Source organism: Lampris incognitus, chromosome 4, assembly GCF_029633865.1.
Source record: "Lampris incognitus isolate fLamInc1 chromosome 4, fLamInc1.hap2, whole genome shotgun sequence".
Classification (NCBI taxonomy): domain Eukaryota; kingdom Metazoa; phylum Chordata; class Actinopteri; order Lampriformes; family Lampridae; genus Lampris; species Lampris incognitus.
In genome coordinates this window covers 56350401-56374289 of record NC_079214.1, presented here as the reverse complement: position 1 = coordinate 56374289, position 23889 = coordinate 56350401, and the positions used below count along the sequence as shown (strand labels likewise).

Here is a 23889-nt window from a genome sequence, read left to right as displayed (position 1 = left end):
CCCTTGCTAGTGCCACCTCTAGTCGGACACATACCCACATCTGGCTTCCCACCCGCAAATAAGACCAATTGTGTCTGTAGGGAAGCCCTACAGATGGGGCGTCCCTACGCTACTACACGGGGATTCGAACCAAATATCCCCGTGTAGGTAGGCAACAGAATAGACCGCTACGCTACCTGGATGCCCAGCTCTTCAATATTTTCATTCCCCCAAGAAGTCAATATCCCTCAAATCCAAAACTGTTTCAGGAGGCTAAGTCAAGTCAATTTGATTTGTATAGCCCAATATCCCAAATTACAAATTTGCCTCAAATTTGTAAATTGGTTGTATCCAGATGAACTGATAACCTTCTTGGACTCAAATTTGAGGTTTACCCATTTCACAAAAAAATCAAAAAAGAAAACGGCACACTTTTTTAAACAAATTTGATATTTTTCAAACCATTTAAAAACTTTTTTTAATCAAATTTACTCTTTTACCATTTTTTAATAAACTAAAATGAACGGACATAAAATCAAATAACAAAACGGGGATAACGGCCCAGAGACCTAACTACCTGTAGCCACTAGATGGCAGTATGGCTACATGGTAGAAATGCAGTCGAAACCTTGACTCGGTATCTCATCCAATTTTAAGCATTATGGGGCCTTGTCTAGGCCCCATAATACTGCAAACATAATGCGGCAAACAATTTCATGAACAATGATCTAGCATTGTTCATGAAATTGTTTGTCGAGTAATATTAGTTGGATTACTAGAGGGTTAAACAATGAGTTCATATCAATTCAGTTGTGTACAGAAACAGTTACCTTAAAGCTCTATAAAGAATTTTTGAATTTATGACCTCAGATAAGGTCACCAACATCTGGCACAGTTCAGAGAGAGGTTTTTGAGGGTGTGCATGTGATCATGTGTGTCAGAGTCAGGGAGAGAGAGAACGAAACGAATTGATTTAATTCAAGTAATTGTCCCGACTGAGAAAATGTGCTGTACACAACTGCCATCCTCACCAATGATGAGAGGAGAAGGTTTTCCCCTCTTGTGTGGAGATGGGGATTAACTCCTTCCTGTGATCAACAGTGAAGATAACCTGGAAAGGTCAGTAACTGTTCACATGTCCTGCTATAAATTTTGATGATCACGTCAATAACATGATTACTGCGGGAGGTCCTCTGGTCTGGTTGATGTCAATTTGGCACATTTATGTGGGTTGGGTCGAAGACCAGTTGCAAACTCAGTATATGAAAATACTTTGCCTACTTCTCTCTGGAGATGAGATAAGTTTAAGAGGAGAGGGGGAGAGAAACGGACAGGGACACAGAATCCTCACTTCACTCTTAATCTACACCCTTTTTCCTTTTTGGAAATTTTTTGCCCATCTCACCATTGCTCAGACCAATTGATGATATCTTCCTCGAATATTTTTGTCCGACAACTTCCTCCTACATAGTTAATAACGGTTGAATAACACCCAGCTTTGGTGATTTTGTTACAGTAATTGGAGTGAACGGTCTTGATAACCGAGTCAACCAACTTAACTCCTAAAAATCAAAACTTGGACCGAATCAGAAGACACGCCGCGAGTCCCTTGATGGACTTTTCTTTTCAAACTCGTTTTGAGTTTTCAAAAATTCAAGTTAATTTTCTATTTGACCAAAGTTGTACAGCGAGTACCTAAAAGCTGTCCCAAAAGCAGTCGTATTTTATATGACAACTCAATGGTTGTGTGGAACATTTAATGAAAAATAAAAGACGTTTGATCATATAGTTTACATGCCCCATACTGCCTAGCCTTCTGGCATGCAATCGGCAACAGATAAAACCCTAAAAATTACAAATAAGCTTTGCAGTAAAAAAAAAAACTCACATGCAGCCTATTTCACACACCTTATATATAAAGTAATCGATGTTGGCATGCTATTTAGCTACATAGCTCAGCCCATTTCCAGCCACCTGACATCTTTTCCTTGATGCAAGTTCATCAGTGCTTGGCTTAAAGCACTGAGCTGTAGCCACTTTCAGAATGGAGGCAAGCTGTTTGTGTGTGAGAGGATTGTTGATCTTCATCACAGAGAACATTTGCTCACACAAGTGCTCATGAACATGCTCAGGACATTGAGGAGGAGCTGTGGCATCGTGTTTGGGATGAATGGTGTTTACTCGCCTGCCCCAAGAGTCACACTTGGCCTTAAGTGCACCTAGGTGGTCCCCAGACTCTGGCCTCCTTTTAAACAGACAAGCTGTTAATTTAACCATGTATTTTTGTTGTCATCTTGTTATTGTTATAATGCACTGTTGAGATTGTCTTTGACAATGACAGGAGCTTGTGATGAGCTCGTTGAACCTTTCCTCTCAGGAATGAAGCAAACTGTCTTTGAATCACGTTACCTTCTGTAGTCTATCTGTTGTGGAATGGTTGCTGACCTCTCTCTACTGAAGCCTCTGGGCATTATCTATTCAATATTACAACGGAATAAGTTTTCATGACATGAATCACTTGATAAGACAAGTTGTTAGTTCAACACATCGAGCTGCAATGCAAATCTGCTTTACAGTCACACTCATTTCTTTTGCATTATCGATTGCGATGTTGAAAATACATTTCCATAATATCTGAATACTTGTAAGGACTTGCATGATTATAATTGCATAATTTTTTTTATCTTGTTTGTGCAATGACAAAGGCATTGATTCATATTCACTTTATCGCCACCCATGTTGCTAACGAAGTAATCAAATAATAAAGTCAAAAATTCTCAATATTCAGTCAGACCACTTTTAATAAACAAGTTGTCATTCAAATGAATGGATACATTATAAAGACACAGGTATTAAATATAAACAATTGCAAAGCAATCATTTGATCGTTTTAGGAAGAGGGTTGTAGCAAATGGTAAGGTGACGATCACATCGACAAACCATGTGAAAACACGGTTTTCACTTTACCCCTCCGAAAGCATGCAGTACACAATGCTTGGTGTCTCAAATTTGGTACTTTCCAACTTCAAGATGAAGTTTTCAGTTTGTGTTTTTGGGGGTAGAAAAAAAAACTTTTAGGGAACCTCAACTATGATCATCGGCAAACACACCGTTCCTCAAACACCCAAGTATTTTTTGTTCCATCAACACTGGACCTAGACCCCGTAGCCTGTTTTGTTGACTTTTTCAGACAGCAGTAAGTACTAGAATATGGATAATAAAGGTAAAATTATCATAGATTCAATAACTGCACCAGATTGCATCCTCTATATTAAGATGTGACCAACACATGGCCAATGCCTCGATTTGGGTCAAGTTCTAGCATTATAAATGTCATTCATTAACCAGGGTTCAACTAATGTGTTGCATGAAAAAAAAAAAAATGGCTGTTTAAAACTAAGAAAAAAAAGCTGATCCTTAACTGGTACAAGTGGCATTGTGAAAGCTGATCCTTTCGTTGTGTAGACATGCTCCCCCCCCTAACAGGTTTGAGAAGGGAATCGAAACAGATTTCATGTCATTTGTCCCGGTCAGATATAGGCCAGAATGTTTACTGATGGTTGTAATTCTTTCATAACATGCCCGATTCAAATTTTTTCACACTGCTGTTTTTATGGACTGAAAGGTAGTAATTTTGTGGACGTGTATGTTTGAGTAATAAATACTCAGTTTCAAGAACTTAACTCCTTTGATAGCTGAAATTAGCTGGAAAATAATTCCAGCAAACACTGACAGCCAATAAAAAAAAAAAAAAAACACTGCGAGCCAAGAGGTGATGCAAGAGTGGCATCAGTCCAAAGGAAGGGTTCAGGAGCACAGGCGGGGTGCTTAGTAACTGAAAGCTTGGCTAAAGCTTCGTTTCTGTCCTCCACCTCTGTTGTTACCAAAGCCTCTTCTGCCGTCCCGGAAGCCTCCGCGATGACCACCTCTGCCGAAGCCACGCCCCCTTCTGTCTCTGAATCCTCCCCCTCTGTCGCTAAAGTTACCGAGCGGCTTCTCCTCCAGCTCTGGAAGCTCCGTGGCAAGAGTCAGTTGCCAACGACGGCAATCATTCCAGGCATCCTGTTGAATGAGCAGGAGGTCAGACAGAAAGGGTAGCGGCATAATCAAAACATCTACACAATAATACAGCCACAACACCTTAACTTTTAACTTTTTAAACTTTGATTGGAACTGAAGTACAAAGGGAAATGTTTAGTATCGGTTATATTTTAGTTTTTTGCAAAGTTATTTATAGTCATTATGCATTTGGTTGCATGTGTGCGTCTGTCCAAGGCTAATCTTGCAAGCTACTGGACCTATCAGTCTAAATTTTGTGTGCAGTTATTGTATGATGAAGAACCTCTCGTGATTGCAGTGATTAAAAAACTTTGTTCACTATCACCAGTCCCTCTCTCCGTTCACACTAACTGACCCACGCTACTCTCTGTCGCTAACCAGTCAACGGATTCAGATCCGGCAGTGACATGATCAAAAGAATCCTGAAAATGCGAAAGTTATAAAAGGAAAAACTTCCTGTTTTGATTGCAGCCCAGAGGAAGTGTTGCATGGTCTTGTCGCAGCCCAATCTGAGTCAACTGTAGATGTGTCGCACATGGTTTACCCAGCTTTATTAGATTATGAAACTTAAGACTAAGGGTTTAACTTTGACCAAAATGGTCACATAACAAACCTTTTCATTTTGGAACGTGCAAGTTCATATTGGTTGCATTTGTGTGAAGGTCCACCAAGGAGGCTGCACATCCAGACTGACAGGCAAAATGTGTGATTAGGGAGATTTTTTTAGCTTGGGCGCTGCATATTAAAAACTTTTTTCCCCCTCATATTTCCCATTCAGTCGACTTGACTGCTGTGCAAAAGTGTTAAAATGGCAGGAAAAACACTTTTTTCTGTCCACTGCTAATATCGCACACTACTGGTCAACATAATTTTTGTGCACAGTTATGACTTTATGATCAAGGACCTCTCGTGGCTGCGGTGATTCAAAACCTGTTTTATACCACAATTGAGCGCTAACTCCTCCGCTGTTTTTTCGCCTAAGTCCGAGCATCGGAGAAGGGGAGACACGCAGGCAATGCCTCCGTATTTTCCCTCCTCCCGGGGTAGGCTAAAAAAGGGGTGATTTGTCACTAAGTCAGAACACCGGGGAAGGGGAGATTCGCCTGGCAGGGATCTGCAGTCTACTGATTGTACTCTTCTAGTTTTCCTTAATTTTAGTGACTCAACTCATTGAGAATCTTGTAATGTAGGTTCCTTGCAAGCAATACCAGCTCCAGGATGGTATTGTTCCATCTTGAGGACACCTTATATTAGTGAGTTGCTCTCACAAGTTTTTAAATTTAAGTTCACTTTACTTACAAAGACAGTGAGACTAACGAGACTTGACTGACTGACATACAAGATGACTCACTCACCTTAATTTCCTTAACTTTGTTGGCCGGAACATCAAAACAAACCCCCTGTTAGAAACACACACAGAAGTAAGACAGTGAGTATAGCTATTAAAGTGTCATACTTCTTTAATGTGATTTCTTTCTAGAATGAGAATTCTATCAGTCATCTAAAGAATGATATTATCTAGGTGTATATTTTCTTTTTTTGGGGGGGGGGATTTTTACCCCTTTCCCCTTCAATTGTACCTGGCCAATTACCCCACTCTTCCGAGCCATTCCGGTCGCTGCTCCATCCCCTCTGCCAATCCGGGGAGGGCTGCAGACTACCACATCTCTTCTGATACATGTGGAGTCGCCAGCCGCTCCTTTTCATCTGATAGTGAGGAGTTTCACCAGGGGAATGTAGCATGTGGGAGGATCACGCTATTCCCCCCAGTTCCCCCTCCCCCCTGAGCAGGCGCCCTGACTGACCAGAGGAGGCGCTAGTGCAACGACCAGGACACATACCCACAGCCGGCCGGCTTCCTTTCCACAGACACGGCCAATTGTGTCTGTAGAAGACGCCCGACCATGCCGGAGGTAACACAGGGATTCGAACCGAAGATCCCTATGTTGGTAGGCAAAGGAATAGACCGCTACACTACCCAGACACCCCTAGGTGTATTAATTTGAGTGTAATACTGCAGGGAAATGAACTTCCTTAAACTCCAAATACTATATCAACACAATAGTTTCTACTTTTGCAATATTTTGGTTTCTTTCTCAAAACAGTTGGAACTGGGATTGGAAAGGAACTCGGGTCAATCAGCAGAATCAAAATCTAAACGATACCAAAACCTAGCTCAGGCAAATCTAGCCAAACATTATTTCCAAGTATTGATCTACATACAGTTTTGCCTTTGAGGAAGGTCATTCTGTGTATGTGGTTCTCAATTTCTTCTCCAAGCTGTTCTTTGATGGTCCTCCAGGCATAACCCATGTTATGCATTTCCTGGGAACAAACCAGCTGTATAGTCGAGTAACCCTAGAAAGAAAGATAAACTCTGAAACATCAACTGCAAAATGGAGAAATTAAACACATCATCGCCATCATTGTGTAGTTAGGCAGCTCCGCAACAGACATTAAGGATGTCATTAAATATCAATATAATGAATATCTAACAACATGTTTGTTGTATTAAGAAAATCTCAAGGCATCAAACTATTAGAATTACAGTAATGTCCTGTTTTTCTATTCATTCCTTTTGTAATGCAACACATCTGACGACCAAATAGAGGCGACAGTACACTGTGCACCTCTCCTAAACCAATGGTTTTGACCAAATCGGCAAAAAACTTCTCATTCACATAAAAACAAATATGGAGTGTTTGACTTGTGGCATATAATGGGCTAGATGCCTAATTCATTTTAATAAAACGCTTGTATCATACAAGATTTTGTCGCCATTCTCATGATGTGAAATATTATTAATATAATTATAAGTTATTTAACCAGTATATAAGCTGGTCTACAGCCAGTCAGTAATTTCAAATATGTATATATATGAAATTACTGAGACACACACTTATGTATGTGTGTGTATATATATATATATACACACACACACGTGTGTGTGTGTAAATCATCAGGATTTTTCCTTGATCATATGGGGATTGATGACAAGCCTAACATACATGCATACACAAATTAATTCAGGAAAGAAAGAAGGCTATGGGTACAAATATCTGAGTAAGTACATATGAAACTCGAGTTTTAGTATCAGCAGTGTGCACCCGGTCACACAAAATTAGGGCATAGGCCTCCGTTTTAATGTTACAGCCCTAGAGATACCTATGTACAAGTGCATGTCAATGTTTGTATGCTCAGTGGTTTGCACAGATTTTTACCTGGGTGAGGTAACCAGGTATATAACAAGTTCTGTTTTATCGGTATAATTTTTTTTTGGTTTTTCTAAAAACCTGTCTGAGAAAAAATGCTGCTATCTGTGATTGATTAGAGAACAATCTGCTCTTACTCTATACCCCTTCTGCTGAACACCGTCACACGTGTTTTTCAGACTTATGGGAAACACTGATGTGTGCATATGTTAGTATATAACTCACAGCGTCAGAGTTTAGCAGTGACCTCTGTTCTAGAGCAGTGGCTCCAGATATATGTGCCAAGGCAGCGGCTAGGGCATCAACAGCTCCTCTCTCTGCAATTAGTTTCTCAGCTGACTCTTTGAAATAACCGATTGCTGCGGCTGGGACAGAGTCCAGGAACCTGAAGAGAATAAAGTCAACCAATAATACTGTGATACTTTGGCAAGCCCCATGAGGAATGTCTTTTTGCTTGGCTGCCTTCATACGACGTCAAACCACAACCTCTGGTGAAGAATGGCCTCCTTGCAGTGGGTAGGCATTCAATATCTACAAAGCTTAAGCTTGCAGCCTACAGTTGACAGGCAGTCTAGCATCTTTTTACTTGTACAATAACAGTAACAAGTACCCACCTTACAGCATCTTTGCTGGATGACTTGATGATATCATTGGGCGTGGGAACACCGACTCGTTTGAACGTAATGCCCTGGAAAAGCAACAGAAGTGGCTTGTAAGTCTGGTAATGCTCATACAAGAGATCTAATGGAAATAAGCAAGCAGAAATGTGTTGGTGACTAGTGGGTCAAGTGTCAATTCCCATACTCTTTTCCTTGTATAAAATAAAGGATAAAAAAAAATGTCTGCTATATCCCATCTTGCTCTGTGCTTCTACCTCCTATCTATCTACCCTTGCTTCTCTCCCAAGGTTCTCCCACTCTCTTCCTCCATTATTATAATGATACTTCTTCCCCTTTCCACTGCAGGTTTTAAAACCTTGGTAACTTGCAACTTTGACTGCTTCAACAGGTACAAGTCTGATCTATTGATAATGTCTCTTACACCCACCCCCCCCACCCCGAGTGTAAGGTGACTTACCGCCTTATTTTCTACGTAGCGTAGCTGCTCCTCTTCTTTCCTCTGGTAGAAACAGATACAGACTCCGGTCCTGCCTGCTCGACCTGTACGTCCTGAGCGATGTATGTACGACTCCACATCCTGAATCAAGCAAAGCGTAACAGAAATATAAATGAATGAAAAACAAATAATAAAGAATACAGACATACAGAGATATTTAATCTGAATAAAGGTAATTACATCATTTAAATATGAGTATGCATCAAAAGTATGAAAAATTAGCATTCACCTTTAACTTCATTTGCTAATTGCATAAACGGATGCAAATCAGTGCACAGCTACAATTAGTATGGTAAACTTCTGCTATAAGAAAGCTCTACAATCAGAGTGATTAAAAAATAGACAATTTTGAAATTGTGTTATTTTTCTTGAAGAATGTAGCTTTTAGCAAACACAAACCTAAATTTGAATATTAAAAAGGCAAGACAGCCTAATTACATTTTACAGGGAAAATTAGCTTCTGAAAACAGCAGGGCTGAAATAAAATAAATAAAACCACATTCTCTTAGTAATTTGGAAAGAAAGCATTTGATATAAACTATACACTTACGTCATATCACGATTAGTATTAACATACCTTTGGTGGAGAACACTGGACCACCAGGTCTACTTCAGGGATATCCAACCCTCGTGCTGCGACATTAGTAGCTACAAGAACCTCGAACGCCCCCTTTCTAAAGCCCTTCAGTGTCAACTCTCTCTGTTTCTGGGGGATGTCACCATGGAGGGACTGGGCACTCTGAAATATTAAAACAATAAGCTTACTGAATGGTAGATATATAAATCAGTAATAGACACAATAAAGCCCATCCTAATGAAGTTTAACACCTTTTCGTTTGTCATTCACCATGGAGGGACAGGGCACTTACGCCACACTGATCCAAGGCTCCAAATCCTTTTGAGAAGATAACCCTACAGCCCAACCTTTATAGCACCTTTAGTGGTGCTACAAAGTTGCAGTGTACTTTAAGAGAAATATGTAAAGGAACAATCAACCATGATCCGTCATGGATTTAATTCTTAGCAATTTTCACTGGGTGGCACCACATCCTACACCACTGTAGGCATGTTATCATTAAGTGTTCACAGTATGCGTGCACCTGTTTGATGGATGTGTTCATGGAAAGTTCATTGGCCTCCTTCTTGGTCTCACAGAAAACTATGCTTCTGCCATGGCTGCCACTGTATACCTGGACCACATCACCTATTACTGCAGCACGCTGGGACCAATGGCATGCTATGGCAAGATGCTGAAGAGAAGGAGATAACAGAAATAGATGGTGAAGAGAGGTGATGAAGGTTATGTAGAATTTAGGCTTACCATAAGAAGGTTAACTTAGGCCAACATAGTATACTTAAGTTATTGTTTACCATTTTTTGTGACTGGTGATCTGTGATGGCTGATTCATTCCCACAGTTAAACATTTTAAATGGTTAGCGCAATGAAAAAGATCCACTTAAAAACCTTAACTTTAAAAATGCAGGATAGTAAACTAACATGACAAAATACAAACACCCACACATTTTTTTGGGGGGGGGGGGTTTCCCCCTTTTTCTCCCCAATTATATCCAACCAATTACCCCACTCTTCCGAGCCTTCCCGGCTGCTGTGCCACCCCCTCTACTGATCCGGGGAGGGCTGCAGACTACCAGGCGCTTCCTCCGACACGTGGAGTCACCAGTCGCTTCTTTTCACCTGACAGTGAGGAGTTTTGCCAGGGGGATGTAGTGTGTGGGAGGATCACGCTATTCCCCCCAGTTCCCCCTCCCCCCGAACAGGCACCCCGGCCGACCAGAGGAAGCGCTAGTGCAGCAACCAGGACACACACCCACCTACAGACACTGCTAATTGTGTCTGTAGGGACGCCCGACCAAGCCGGAGGCAACACAGGGATTCAAACCGGAGATCCCCATGTTGGTAGGCAACGGAATAGACTGCTACGCTACCCGGACAAACACCCACACTCTTTAGTGTACTGTGGCAACACTTGTGTGTCTTTGCTGTGAAGCAAACATGCTGGCACTCTGTTCTGATGCAGGAGTTCGTTCTCACATTCTCGCTCACACACCCACTCTTACCTCTACAGTTGTTGCAGCTTTCTGTGTTTTCTTTCCAATCAGGTCAACATGTTGGTAATCTGTTCTCATGTATTTCTTGGCTACATCATACACCCATGAGGGACATGTGGCCGAAAACAGCAGAGTCTGAGGGTTCAAGTCAGAGTCTGGAGGAAGGAGAAAAACACACACACACACACACACACACACACACACACACACACACACACACACACTGAGCATGAAACCAAATGTAGCTCATTTTCTTACCCTTTTTACATGGAAACTCCAAAAAGTAAACACTGCTCTCATACACACACCTTTTTCTTTCTCACACACAAATTTACTTTACCTTTCTTATACGATGTAGCCAATATTTCTTCCACTTGTTCTGCAAAACCCATATCCAGCATTTGGTCCACTTCATCCAGAACAACGTGCTTGAGTTTGGAGAGGTCCAGTTTATTGTTCTGGAGGTGATCTCTAATCCGACCAGGTGTGCCCACCAAAATATCAATTCCATTACGGATGGCATCAACTAGAAGAAAAGGGACAGAATTAGCAATGCGCAATTAATTACATATTAATTGTGATTAATTAATAAATAATTGTGATATTGGCTTCCACAATTGATTGATTGTGGCTGGGGCAATTATTCACGCTGGGTTTAGCTTCCCCTGGTGTGAAAACAGTATGATTTTGATTTGAAGATGTGTAAATTTTAATGTTTATTTATAGGTTTATAAAATACATTAGGGATAAATAATCATGATCCCAATATTAACCAAAATAACTGAAATGATCATTTTAGCCATAATCGTGCAACCCTAGACAGAATTATAGTCAAGCAACATCAACTGACTTTATTTTCACTGTGCTTTCTTAAAAGCAATACATAAAAAAGCCAGAGACAAATGGATAAAGCACAGACTCAAAGCACCCGAATGTATCAACTTATGAAGTTGAAGAGAGAAGTAAGGAGTACAAAATGAAAATCTGACAAGGATAAGAAAAGTAGGAAATAAGACGAGAAGAGACACAGCAAGAGAACCCCATGTAAAACTGAATAAACCAAAGTAGCCTAAAAATCTTAGAGGGTATTAGCGCCCACTACAGAAGTCACAATAAAAACACGGTGTAATCAAAGTATTTTAGTGCGACTAACATCTTGGTATACATGAGCTGCAGTATTTATGTACGGGCAAATATATGTGTGCGTTTTACTCAATAACTGTATGAGCATCACTGTGTGTGTAAGACCTACTCTGTGGGTTGTAAGAGCTGCCTCCATAGAAGCAGGTAATAAACAGTCTTTTGGCGATATCTTTGAAGTCCTTCGCTACCTGGATAGCAAGCTCTCTGGTCGGGGCCAACACCAAAACCTGGAGAGTGGAGGAATGATATACACACACACACACACACACACACACACACACACACACACACACACAAAAAGCTTAAAAGCAAAAGAAATGCCTCAATTGTTCAATGAAGATTTCATACAAATTTTTAGCAACACACAGAGCATGTTTCTCAATAGGCCACCGAAGCAAGATGTATACTTTCCGCCCAAAATAAGGGATTCTGGGTCCACTGACCAACCAAACCAACAGGAAAATAAATAGGGGAGTAAAATCATTGACCCAAATGAGATCTGAAGCAACACTGACCATTTCACTCAAATTTCAATTTAACATGGTTTCTGTATTGGTTAAAGGTCAGAAAAAACAGCCCAATTTAGATACACCGTAGCCCCATCTGAGATTTTCAAAAACGGCAGAATTTGGCATTTTTGAAAATGTTTGGGTGGGCTAAAAGTACTAAACCAAATCCCCCCCAGTTTTTTTTTTGTTTGTTTTTTTTTACGTTTGGGAAAAGCTCAGTCTACTCTGGACGACGTTGCGAGTTAACAGCACCCATGGAGGGAAGTGAGAGTACAAATTCTATAGACTAACTACAAAACTAAACCAATCAGCCAAAAAAATTAAAAGCACTGACAGGTAAGTGAATAACATTATCTTGTTACAATGGCACCTGTCAAGGTGCCCCAATGAAAAAGTTTAAAAAACTGGTAGCGTTAACAAGCCAAGCATTTTTGTGCATTGTAGCAAGGAGACAGTCGTGGTTGCAAGCAGTGAGAGAAATGGCGATTTTGTGACACACATCCACACTTAGTCTTCTTAGCAAATATATATTTTAGATTAGATTAAGTTGATAAAATGTATAAGAAATTCACCATTTGGTATTTCCAATGTCTTGGCATTTAAAAAGGACAAAATGATACAGTACACAGGAACCAGAAATCCTATTCATATTTGTCATAGGCGAAAAATTAATGGAACCGGTAGTAAAAAGGAATCCTTTCCAGCCCTGAGATGATGACACCACTTCGTGGTCTATGGGCCTAGCACTGTAGTTGCCATAAGCATCCAGTGTTAAATGTTTATCTTTGCACCTTGGGAGCACGTCCTCTGGCCAGGTCCATTGAATCTTTCTGGAGCTTCTCCACCAGCGGGATGGCAAAAGAGAACGTCTTTCCTGTTCCTGTTCTGGCCTGGCCAATCACATCCTTTCCATCATACACTGGGTTAAATGTCTTCACCTGAATGTCAAACAGGTAAGAGACTCCTCTGGCTGACAGGGAGAAGGAGAGAGAATGGATTAACAATTAAAATGAAAGTAGAGGTGAGGAACAGAATTGAGATACTTCCTTATTTTAGGCTGTACAGTCTTGCTTTCATCAGTTGCAAAATAGGCATTTTTTTTAATCCTCTGTTGACCTTAAAAATGCAACCCAATTTTTGATCGCCCCACGTTTAGATTACTGCAATTCCCTGTATTCTTTCCTAGGCCAAAAGTCAATTCCCCACCTTCAGCTTATTCAGGATACAGAAGCTATACTTTTAACCACGTCAAAGAAAAAAATATCACATCACCTTAATGTTTGCCTGTTTGCATTGGTTACCTGTTAGTTTTAAAAAGGACTCAACATTTATTGATTATTTTAAAAAGGTATGGCTAGGACTGACCCCAGCCTTCATACCTGAACTTTTAACCCCCAATATGCCACAGTGCTGCATGAGATCCTCTAGCGGGGCCGTCCATTGTTCCAAATTCTAGTGGTCAGTAAATGTGATTTTACCATTAAAGGGAAAATTCACAGATTTTCAACCTTATTTTTGTCTATCTGCGACAGGGATAGCACATGAAAACCGGCTGCAGTTGTTCCTGACTGTTTCTGCATCTCTGGGGCAGCAGTCAAACCTAGTTTTTTTCCGGCCGCCAACTTAACATACCATAATGTCTTTTGGCAGTTGGAAATCTACAGCCCAAAAGGTTTTCATCTACTCTAAACAGTGTTAAAAAAAAACAAAAAAAAAAACAACACTCGTTTACTCGACTAAGCAAAGTATCCATTGGTCTCACAGCACTAGCACGGAGGATTTCATGAACGACTTCAATCCACTAAATTACTCATCAGTACGGCTCGCACATACACAAAACCACTTCCCTTTAATGCCCCTAGACTTTGAAATAGCATTCCCAAGGAAATCAGGCTTGCAAAGTCTGTACTGTTCTTTGGATCTATTAAGACTCGCATTAAAAAACAGCTTTTTGTACTGCACTTTGTAATTGTGTTTTGAAAAATGCTTCATAAATAAAATCATCATAATTATTGTTGTTGTAAAACTTAAAACTTGTCAACAGTCATACCAACATGTACCCTGGCTCTGCCAAATGACAGAAGCTAAGCAGGTATGGGCTTGGCTAGTACTTGGATGGGAGACCTCCCAGGAAAAAGTTGCAGCCAGAAGTGATTTTTTTTTTTACATATATATATATATATATGTTTTTAGTTTTTTTTGTAGTTTGGCTATATGTGTTCTGTAGGTTTTGGATATGTCTTTGTGTTGTACTGCTGTGGGCTGGTGGGAAACGATATTTCATTTCATTTTATGTACGCAAGTACATGAAATGAAATGACAAACAAACGTTCCTGATTCTGATCCTGAAGTAATGTTGGTGGGCCAGTAGGGGGCAGTCTTCCCTCTGGTCCTGACAATAGGTTGTTTGCATATGACTTCCCAAACAACAGATGGCGGGCAGGAAGTGATTTTCTACATAGGAAGCACTATCACAAACTTTCGAAATGCCTATGTTTGGCGTCATTAACTGAGAAACCACAAGGAGTTTTTAATGAGTACCAAAAGTTGTTGTTCATGAATAGGGGGAAAAAATGCAAGAAATTGACTGAAAACGCCGGAAAAAATAGCTTGCGAACCGTCGCCTGCGGTCAGGAGGAGCGGAGTCGGATAACGCGCATGTGTGCAGTGACCACTCCGTCAAAATAAAAAAATCCCTCTTCATAACATAAGTATCATGTCCAACATATCTTACTTTCTGTTTATACCTTTCTCTTATAATATCATCTAAACTAGCACAGTTCGGGCTAAACTAGCTCCATCTCGTCCATTCTGCTTTTCACTTTCTGCCCTCCATCTGACTCTCGCACGTCATCAGAATCACGTGACTGCAAACAAGCTATAACAACAAATATCAAATCCCAATGCCCCAGTGCAGTGACAGGGACACTGTGCTGTAGGAGAGGTCATCCTTTGGCTGAGACGTTAAACCGAGGTCCTGACTCACTGTGGTCATTAAAGATCCCATGGCACTTATCGCAAAGTGTAGGGGGTTCCCCGGTGTCCTGGCAAAATTCCCAATCTGGCTCTCTCCATCTGGCCACCTAATTATCCCCCCATGTAATTGGCTCAATGATTCCTCCCTCTCCACCTCAAGCTGATGTGAGCATTCTGGTGCAAAATGGCTGCTGTGTATCACCCAGGTGTGGTTGTGGCTAGATAGGATACAGCTACCAACGGAGGTGACGCAAATTCTCGCTGACTGGATGTCAACAAAAGATGGCGGAGCGAGCGATGTGAAGAATTCCTTTCGGGGCTTGACATTATGCGTTAACCCTAACAACAAATTTCATGAGTGTTTCCTCCTCCAATTTTTTTAAATTTCCTTCAAATGATCGACATGAGGGAAACTTTGAAAGTAGCCGTGTCTTCTTCTTCCGTCATGTCTACTACCACAGATGCCTTTACCTATCGCCATAGCAATGAAATCCACCCAGCGAGAGTTTGAGAATTTGCGTCACTTCCGTTAGTAGCTGTATCCTATCTAGCCACAACCCCCACGTGGGTGCTACACATTGGTGGTGGTTGAAGTGAGTTACCCTCTTCAATGTGAAGTGCTTAGAAAAGTGCTATATAAATGTAATTATTATTATCAAAAGTTGTGTAAACACAAGTATCTCATGTTTCTCCTGAATGAAGAAAATGTTCAGGTTTCATGAACAATATATTTATTGTGACTGAGATACAAAGCAACTCATGGATATGGAAAAGAACTCATTCATTTGCATACTCACAAGTAGCTAGTGTGTTTGTGTGTGTATGTGGGTGGTAGGGGTGTAACGGTACACATATTCAAACAAAAAACTTTTGGTGTGGGTCTTTTGGTTCGACACACGTGTACCGAAGGAATACAGCGTTGTTTTAAGCACTGCACATGCAGAACTTTTGAGTTAAGGAATGTATTCAGCTTGTAAAACACAATGTTTTAAATAGTGATACACTGCTATGTAGTGACTAACTGACAGAATCAGTATTGATCCAAGTGCCTTTTAGCGGAGAAAAGTAGTCGTTAACATCTACAGGACTCGGGTGCAAACCTCTGCTCATAGCCTCCGGGAGAAAAAGCTAACTGGTTTAACGTTTTTCCACGTTTCTGCTAATGACCAAAACAGACTTTTTCATACACGTATATGTCTGGTGTACAAATACAGGCCAATATCTGGACATTAACCTTTCCATCACAGTTTTCTTATGCTTACCTTTTAGCCGATCAATGGTGACTTGGGAGATATTAAAGTTGGAAAAGGCCCCTTCCTTCTGCTCTGGTGTTTCCTGAAGGAAAAACTAAATTAGTCCTCATTTTTATTGTGATATATATCTTGTACTGAAATGCATTTAAGTTTTTTCCTACATCTATCTTAATATTCCGCTACTCATTTGTTGAGCACTTTTATCTACACCATTGATGGTGTCTGGCAAATTGTGATGGCTAGACGACTGGGTCAGAGCATCTCCAAAACAGCAGGTCTTGTGGGATGTTCCCAGTATGCAGTGGTCAGCACCTACCAAAAGTGATCCAAGGAAGACAACCAGTGAACCGACAACAGGGCCATGGGCGCCCAAAGGCTCATTGATGCATGTGGGGAGCGAAGGCTAGCCTATCTGATCTAATCCCACAGAAGAGCCACTGTAGCGCAAATTACTGAAAAAGTTAATGCTGGCTATGATAGACAGGTATCAGAACACAGTGCATCGTAGCTTGCTGTGTATGGGGCTGCGTAGCCGCAGACTGGTCAGAGTGCCCATGATGTCCACCATCGAAAGTGCCTACAATGGGCATGTGAGCATCAGAACTTGACCATGGAGCAGTGGAAGAAGATGGCCTGGTCTGATGAATCACGTTTTCTTTAACATCACGTGGACAGGTGCATCATTTACCTGGGAAACAGATGGCACCAGGATGCACTATGGGGAAGAAGGCAAGCCAGCGGAGGCAGTGTGCTCTGGGCACACTGCTCTGAACAATGTTCTGCTGAGAAACCATGACCCTGACACTGGTTCACCGATTGTCCTTCTTTGGACCACTTTTGGTAGGTACTGACCACTGCATACTGGGAACACCCCACAAGACCTTCTGTTTTGGAGACGCTTTGACCCAGTCGTCTAGCCATCACAATTTGGTGGCACTGGTTTTCTGATTCTGTACTGATGTATTTCAATCCTGACAACACACAGATACCAGGCAAAAAAAAAAAAGTAAAAACATTTTTTTTCCCTAATTGTCTCACCACGTCTTTCTCAGCATCACTGGCTGAGTCATCACTTGATTGTGATGGGGTCTCGATGGGGATTTGGGTTGGGGTGCTTGAGGTGGAATGTCCATTGATCTGAGGAAAACTGCCATCTGTTGCCACATCAGGAGATTCCTTCTGTTTCTTTTTTTTCTGAAACCCCAACCAAGAAGGGAGTTAAGAGGATGGAAATTGAATACATTCAAAATTAAACTTAAAATAAACCACCACTTCTGGTGAATGCTAACACCTATTTTAGGAAAATGGGGTGAATGATTTCCAATGAGAAACATAAAAGTGGGAAGAAAGTACAGCATGTAGTAATGGAAATTTCAAATTCTACTAATCATATTTATCTTAACATAAATGACAATTTGGCAATAGAAATTCCAGCCTTTCCTAAATAAATCAAATGAAATTATTTGTAAAAGAACATGGAGATGCGGTGTCATATGTGAAGCACTACTTTTAGCCAAGCAAGTTAAGACCTGAGGAATTTAAATTTAGTAGACCAAAGCCATGCGAGGCATGTAAAAAAAAGTAATACCTGTATGTTTCCATAGTACTTTATGGAAAGAAAGTCACACTAAGCACTCTGGACCCAATGCAGGGATAATACATTATTAAGTACTTACTTACCTCTTTAGTTTCCTCTGGTTTTGGTTTCTTTTTTTTTTTCAGTGGCGTTTCAACACTGTTGTCATCTACGTCTGTGGAACAATTAATGTTGCCATTCACTTGGTCCGCGGTTTGCTTGTCTTTTTTCTTCTTTTTTGGTTCTGGAGGGTTGTTGTCTGACTCATTCTCTTCCTGGACCTTCATCTTCTTTAGTTTTTTTTCCTCCTTTTTCATTTTCTACCAGAAAAGAAAAAGAAAAGAGGCAGCAGAACTTTCAGTCAGACCATGTGTCATGCAAGCCTACAAATAGGGGGGAGGGGGGGTCAAAGAACATGCATGGATTCTGAATACATAGCACGATGCCATTGTTTACAAGAGAAACCAGATCTTAAACTATGATGTCCTATGGGCTGTGATTGGTCAGTTCACAACAATTGACATGATGAATGCCAACAAACCTTTTTCAAATAGGCTCAGCCACTTTTAACAAAAAGAACAACCCAAAAAAGCAAGATTGCTCAGAGGGGAAAAAAAAGAAAAGCACCAGGCGAGGTACCTTTTCAAAAAGTAAGAGACCCCAAGTGTTAAATCCAAACAAACTAACTGAAAAAGGCTTCTGGAGCTAAAAAAAAAAATTTTTTAAATGCACTTACAGTGTTCCATTTGCTTTACTAAAATTATTGTTTTGGAAGAATAATTTCAATTCAGATCTTCTCCAATTGATACAGTAACAAAATATATATCCCCATAGAACAGTAATCCTGTTTTTTACAATACGGCTGTTATTTTTGTAGTTTTTGCCATAGTGCATATCGGTGGATGTTGTTTTTCCTCACCAGCTTCATTGTGGAGATTTTGGATACGGGATCACTGTTGGACAGAATTTTTTTTAAAAAAAAATTGCTACCTCAGCTAAGACGACTTCCAGTTGCGCTGGCTGGGTAGTTTATCACTGATTACCACCACCTACACTAAGTAATATGGTCATTCCTGCAAGTTGAACCAGAAAGTAGCTCAGTAATGTGACAGACCATTGGTGATAATATGACAATAGGGGCATAACCAGACCCCATTCCATCCTATTATTACTTCCCAATCCTCACCTTGTTTATATTGAGCTCAGAAAAAGACAGGTTGAACGGATTATTCTCATGTGTTGCTATTCCTCATACAGTTCCCACAATTGCACAACATGCATTTGCATTATGCTGTGGTTATTATATCAGATGCCATACACCTCAGCTATTGTGCAACAGAGGAGGGACAAATACATAAATGCTAGAATGCAAAGCTGTCATCTTTGCATAGAGGACACGGATATGTACTTTCATTGATTGCATTTTTAACATAATGGTCTCAAACACAACACTTGGAATGTGCGAATTTTGGGATTCTGTGGGACCCGATTACTACCAATACCTTTCCAAGAAAATGCTGTTCCCAATGCCTGAGAACATTGCTATGGCATACCAAGTACCAAAACTCTTGGATTTAAATCCTTTCATGTCGAACACAAATGTAGTAAAACCCCAGGATTTTAATTTGATATAAAAATCGAACTATCAAAAATCGACAGCTGGGATAGACTCTAGTGTCCCCGCAACCCTGAGCAGGATAAGCAATTTGGATAATGGATGGAGGGATGGATAAAAAAAAAATCAATCACCACTCAGAATCTGCAGACACTTTGTCCCTTATTAATTATTATTATTATTATTAACTTATTAACCCTTAACTAGCAACACCCAATACCCAATCTCACAATTTTACCTTGTAATGGCTGAGGCACATTGGAGCAAAGTGACAAAAATATCCTGTCTTAATTGATGAATTTCGCCCTGCTCTACAGGGTGCTTAATATGGATTTTTGCCACTTGCTGAATGGTAACCATATTCACAGGGATCGCTTAGCAATATTTACTGTCAGAGTTGGACCAAAGTCATCCAGGGGTGTGTGATTACAAGTTACCGTTCAATTTCACTACGGTCCCATTACAAGCAAATTTGGCCCAAATCCGACTTATTTGCCACATGTGACACAGATCTGATTTCATTTTAGAGCAGTGTGGATGCAAAATCAGATTTTTACCAATCAGATTTGGCCACTTTAATATGTGGCACTAGAATCCAGACAGATATGCCCGAGTCTGACCAGGCAGATCGGAATTCGTGCGACTTTTTCATCACTCAAACTTGTACACGACTACCAACAATAAATGCTAACGCAGCTACAGCTATGGCTTTGGCCCTTTCCCCCCTTCTCATCGTCAAGAGATGACCGTCACCCGACTACCAGAGCAAGCCATTTCATCACTGAATATTTGCACCGCTGCTTCTTTCATGTGGATCATGTTTTGCCGGTGTCGCAATTATGACGTTTTTGTTGTCGACGAGGCATTATGGACCCGGCTGATTACGACGCCCTGCGCAGCATCCAGGCGCTTGGATTCCAGGAAGACCCGCCCCTACTCTGCCTCTGATGAGCTAACCTTAACCCCGCCCTAACCCTGACCTTAACCAACCCAACCAACGGAGGCAACGAGTACTGGCCAATCAGAGAGAGCGCTAAGAAAAGCAGTGGGCGCCACAATAACGCGTCGATGAACGTAACAGGTTACGTCATTTGTTGTAAACTAGCACGTGGATCAGGGCCCAAATCTGTTAAAGCTCATGTGAGATATTGGTTGCTTTACAACCATGAAGGTAAACGACCAAGTTAAGAGATCGGATGGGGGGGGGGGGCACTCGTTTCTTCTCTGTCAAGGTATCACAGATATGTTAAATCAACGGGGCCCCCTTTAAACACGTAAACGTCTGGTTTAACATTAAACGGGTGTATTATCATAGATTATGAAAAGACTTAAGAAAAGCTAATAGAATTTAACGTAAATTACGAGCCACCCAAAAAGCTAGCATACGTTATGTAAGCGGGGTCTCTTCCGGGTAAGATATATACCAACAGAATAATGCTACAGAATGGTACCGACTCTTCGATTAGAGGCTGACATTTCACCACATTGCTCGGGAGAACTCTCAACGCAAGTGACCGAGGTGTACATGTAAAACAACAGAGAAGACGCAGCTGTTTACATATTCCTGGACAGGGCGGAACCTTTATTCATCCCCACTTTCAGCCTAACTGAAGAATTAACTAGAGCCACCAAACTACTGAAAATAAATTGTTCACCGTGTAAAAAAATCACCATCATCATCAGATTAGACTTCAGCAAGTTATGACCGTTACCGTAACTCCCATCGTGTAGTCGCTTGGCTAACCATGCTAGCAGTTAGCATGCTAGCTAGCAGTTAGCACGCTAGCTAGCTAGCGAACGCTACCGTCGCCGCACGTTGTTACGGAGGCGCCGCAGCCGGGCGCTCGCATTTCACTCGCCAGTTCGGATTTGCCCACATTGACACTCCTTTTCTGCTCACCTTTAAGGTCTTGGCGTCCTCCACGGTGTCCATAGCTTGCCCTACAGTTTGGTCTTCGGTTTCAAAGATGATTTTTGAGGGCATTTCTCTCTCTGATGTCACCCCTCAGCACGGACACAGGCGATCCTGGGGCCACGTGGATAGAAAGGACCATGTGACGGGAAGTGCAAAGCAACGCCTGGTAAACGTAAATCTTCTTCTTGATGGTTTTTTTTTGGGCGGTTGGCATCCGAAATGTTGGATTACCGCCACCTACTGAAATATAATAACTTCACGATACTATTTCTTTACAATGTACACCCAAAGAGATTCTATTCGCGACATTGTCCATACAACCCAGACCCAGTCTGAGTTGATGCAAAGCCTTCCCGCAGTGTCTAGATCTTCTCCAGATGTCAAAAACACTCAAATATATCCTGGCAGCGTCCAGTACCATATTGATTTTTTCCAACTTACCTTTTCAATCAATCAATCAATCAATCAAATCTTAATTTATTCATACACATAGGTCCATATGAAACTGAACACATATGAAATGTGCGAGCCACCATATTGGCTTGTGCATATACTGGCGCTGCACATCATTGTCATCACATAGGTCATTCCTGATGATGTGACCCAAATATCTTACTTTGTTCAACACATTTAGTGCTTGATCTGCCACGAAGAATGAAGGAAATGTTTGCTCTTCGGTTTTAGCAATCATGAAAACACTCTTTTTAGAGTTAAATTCAGTGTCATGCTGCACACCATAACTAGAGCAGACTCTGAGCAGTTGCTGTAAACCAGCACTATAAGGAGACAGGACGACTAAGTCATCGGCGTACATCAGATGTTTAATAAGACTATCCCCCACCATACAGCCAGTTTTACGCTCTTTTATTTTTTCAGAGAGATCATCTATATACGAATTGAAGAGAACAGGTGACAGTATTCCGCCTTGTCGGACCCCATTGGTCACTAGGAAGGGTGCAGATACTCTTATCCCATCTAACTTGCATGGTTTGATATGAATACCAAAAGTGCAAGAGCCGTATCAAATAAGAGACCCCTCAACTCTTGGTAGTTTAACAAACAATTTGATGAAATATCCCAGAATGAGTTAAAGGGACATTTCACCGATGCTTTTGTGTATGTGCAGTCAGTACTGTTGAGTAAGGTAGTCGACTGAAGCAACGAAGTCCTCATTGTGTACAATATTGACGGAGTAATCGGTCGTCCTGCTGCTCGTGTTCATGTCTGTGGTCCTGCTCGCCGAGTCGTTCCCACAGCGCCTACATGTACCAGAATGCATTGCGCGTAAGCTTCCGTACCGTCGTCCATAAATCCTGTTTTGTTTTGTTTGTTTTTTCCTTTTATTTTATAGTTTAAAAAAATCAAAACACAACATACGTATATTAAAGCAATAGGGAAATAAAATATTTCATAAACCCATCGAACTCAATAGAATCAAAGAGGATGAGAATTAAAATTTAAAACACAGATAGACAAGACAGAACATAGTGAGGTAACCTGTAGGCCACCAAATCAAAGACATCAAACAAAATATACACATATACCATACACACTACACTATTTAACCAAAATCCAACATCACCCCCCCTCCTCCTTCCCCAATCACAAAAGTGCTCCCCTCCACAAATCCACTAATAAACCCTTCTTCTCCATCACAACTATACAACATATTAACAACTCTTTCCATTATACTCTTTCATAATCTGTTTCAGCATCTCTGATATATTCTCTGCACCACTGCATTTATTACCTCTCATTTCGCCTGTATAAGTCAATCCTCGTCCATATATATGTGAAGATTGTTGTGTTGTGGTGTGGTTATTCTGTTAAGTACACTGAGAGAGCCACGAAACCGGGGTCAAAGGCCACGTATGTACAAACCTATATGGCCAATAAACAGGATTCTGATTCTGATTAATAGCTTTAATTCCTTGAGAAGGCTAAAAACTACAGGTATTCTGGATAAATAACTCTAGCAAGGCTTTAGACTAGTAAACGCTTCCAAATACAGAAATATCTCCTGTAGCAATAAATATAGTTTAGTTTTACATTCACCAATCATAATTGTGTTTGCCTTTCATTTGTCTTTTTTTTCACAACACCAAGATACTGTTTCACAGTCGACTTAATAGGTCTGCCATGTCCTTCCTGCAGGTGGCACTCTCGCTAAACCAGCAATACTAATTATCGCCCAAACACACTTAACTGTCTAAGATACACGACGCAAGATCATGCATTGTGCTGGAAGGTTTTCGGTTATTTTTGTTTTAGTCGTGGCTTTTTAGGTTGAGATGTAGACATTTCACTTTTCAACCAAATTTAGCCAAGTTTTAGCCTAGACATGGTGTCCAGACTGGAATCACTGGTTTATATTTGGTGTCCAGTATGAATATCAATTTTGTATTTTTACTAGCCTAACTTAAGTTGTTTTGACACTACAATATATGGCTGTAAACACGTTAGAGC

At 40.8% G+C, this 23889-nt stretch overlaps 1 protein-coding gene across 1 annotated transcript; it reads right to left on the bottom strand.

Moving 5' to 3' along the window:
* Positions 1-2762: 2762 nt before the first annotated feature.
* Positions 2763-21561, bottom strand: ddx21 (DEAD (Asp-Glu-Ala-Asp) box helicase 21). The gene is made up of 16 exons (XM_056278605.1): positions 21409-21561; positions 17998-18213; positions 17356-17511; positions 16327-16399; positions 12880-13058; positions 11689-11806; positions 10777-10962; positions 10446-10591; positions 9467-9616; positions 8944-9105; positions 8328-8447; positions 7865-7938; positions 7476-7635; positions 6262-6396; positions 5394-5438; positions 2763-4041 (listed from the first exon to the last, which is right to left on the bottom strand). Exons 1-16 carry the CDS (start codon positions 21490-21492, stop codon positions 3808-3810), a joined length of 2238 nt encoding a protein of 745 aa, XP_056134580.1. The 5' UTR covers positions 21493-21561; the 3' UTR covers positions 2763-3807.
* Positions 21562-23889: the final 2328 nt, after the last annotated feature.

What these genes read in the sequence shown, in the direction of transcription:
- ddx21 (XM_056278605.1), bottom strand. Translation starts at nt 21,492, where the DNA reads ATGCCCTCAAAAATCATCTTTGAAACCGAAGACCAAACTGTAGGGCAA. An exon ending in CACCATTGATCGGCTAAAAG is followed by an intron (nt 13,059 to 16,326) that starts GTAAGCATAAGA and finishes TCTCCCTGTCAG; the next exon opens with CCAGAGGAGTCTCTTACCTG. An exon ending in CACTGCTAAACTCTGACGCT is followed by an intron (nt 6,397 to 7,475) that starts GTGAGTTATATA and finishes CTTTCTTTCTAG; the next exon opens with GGTTACTCGACTATACAGCT.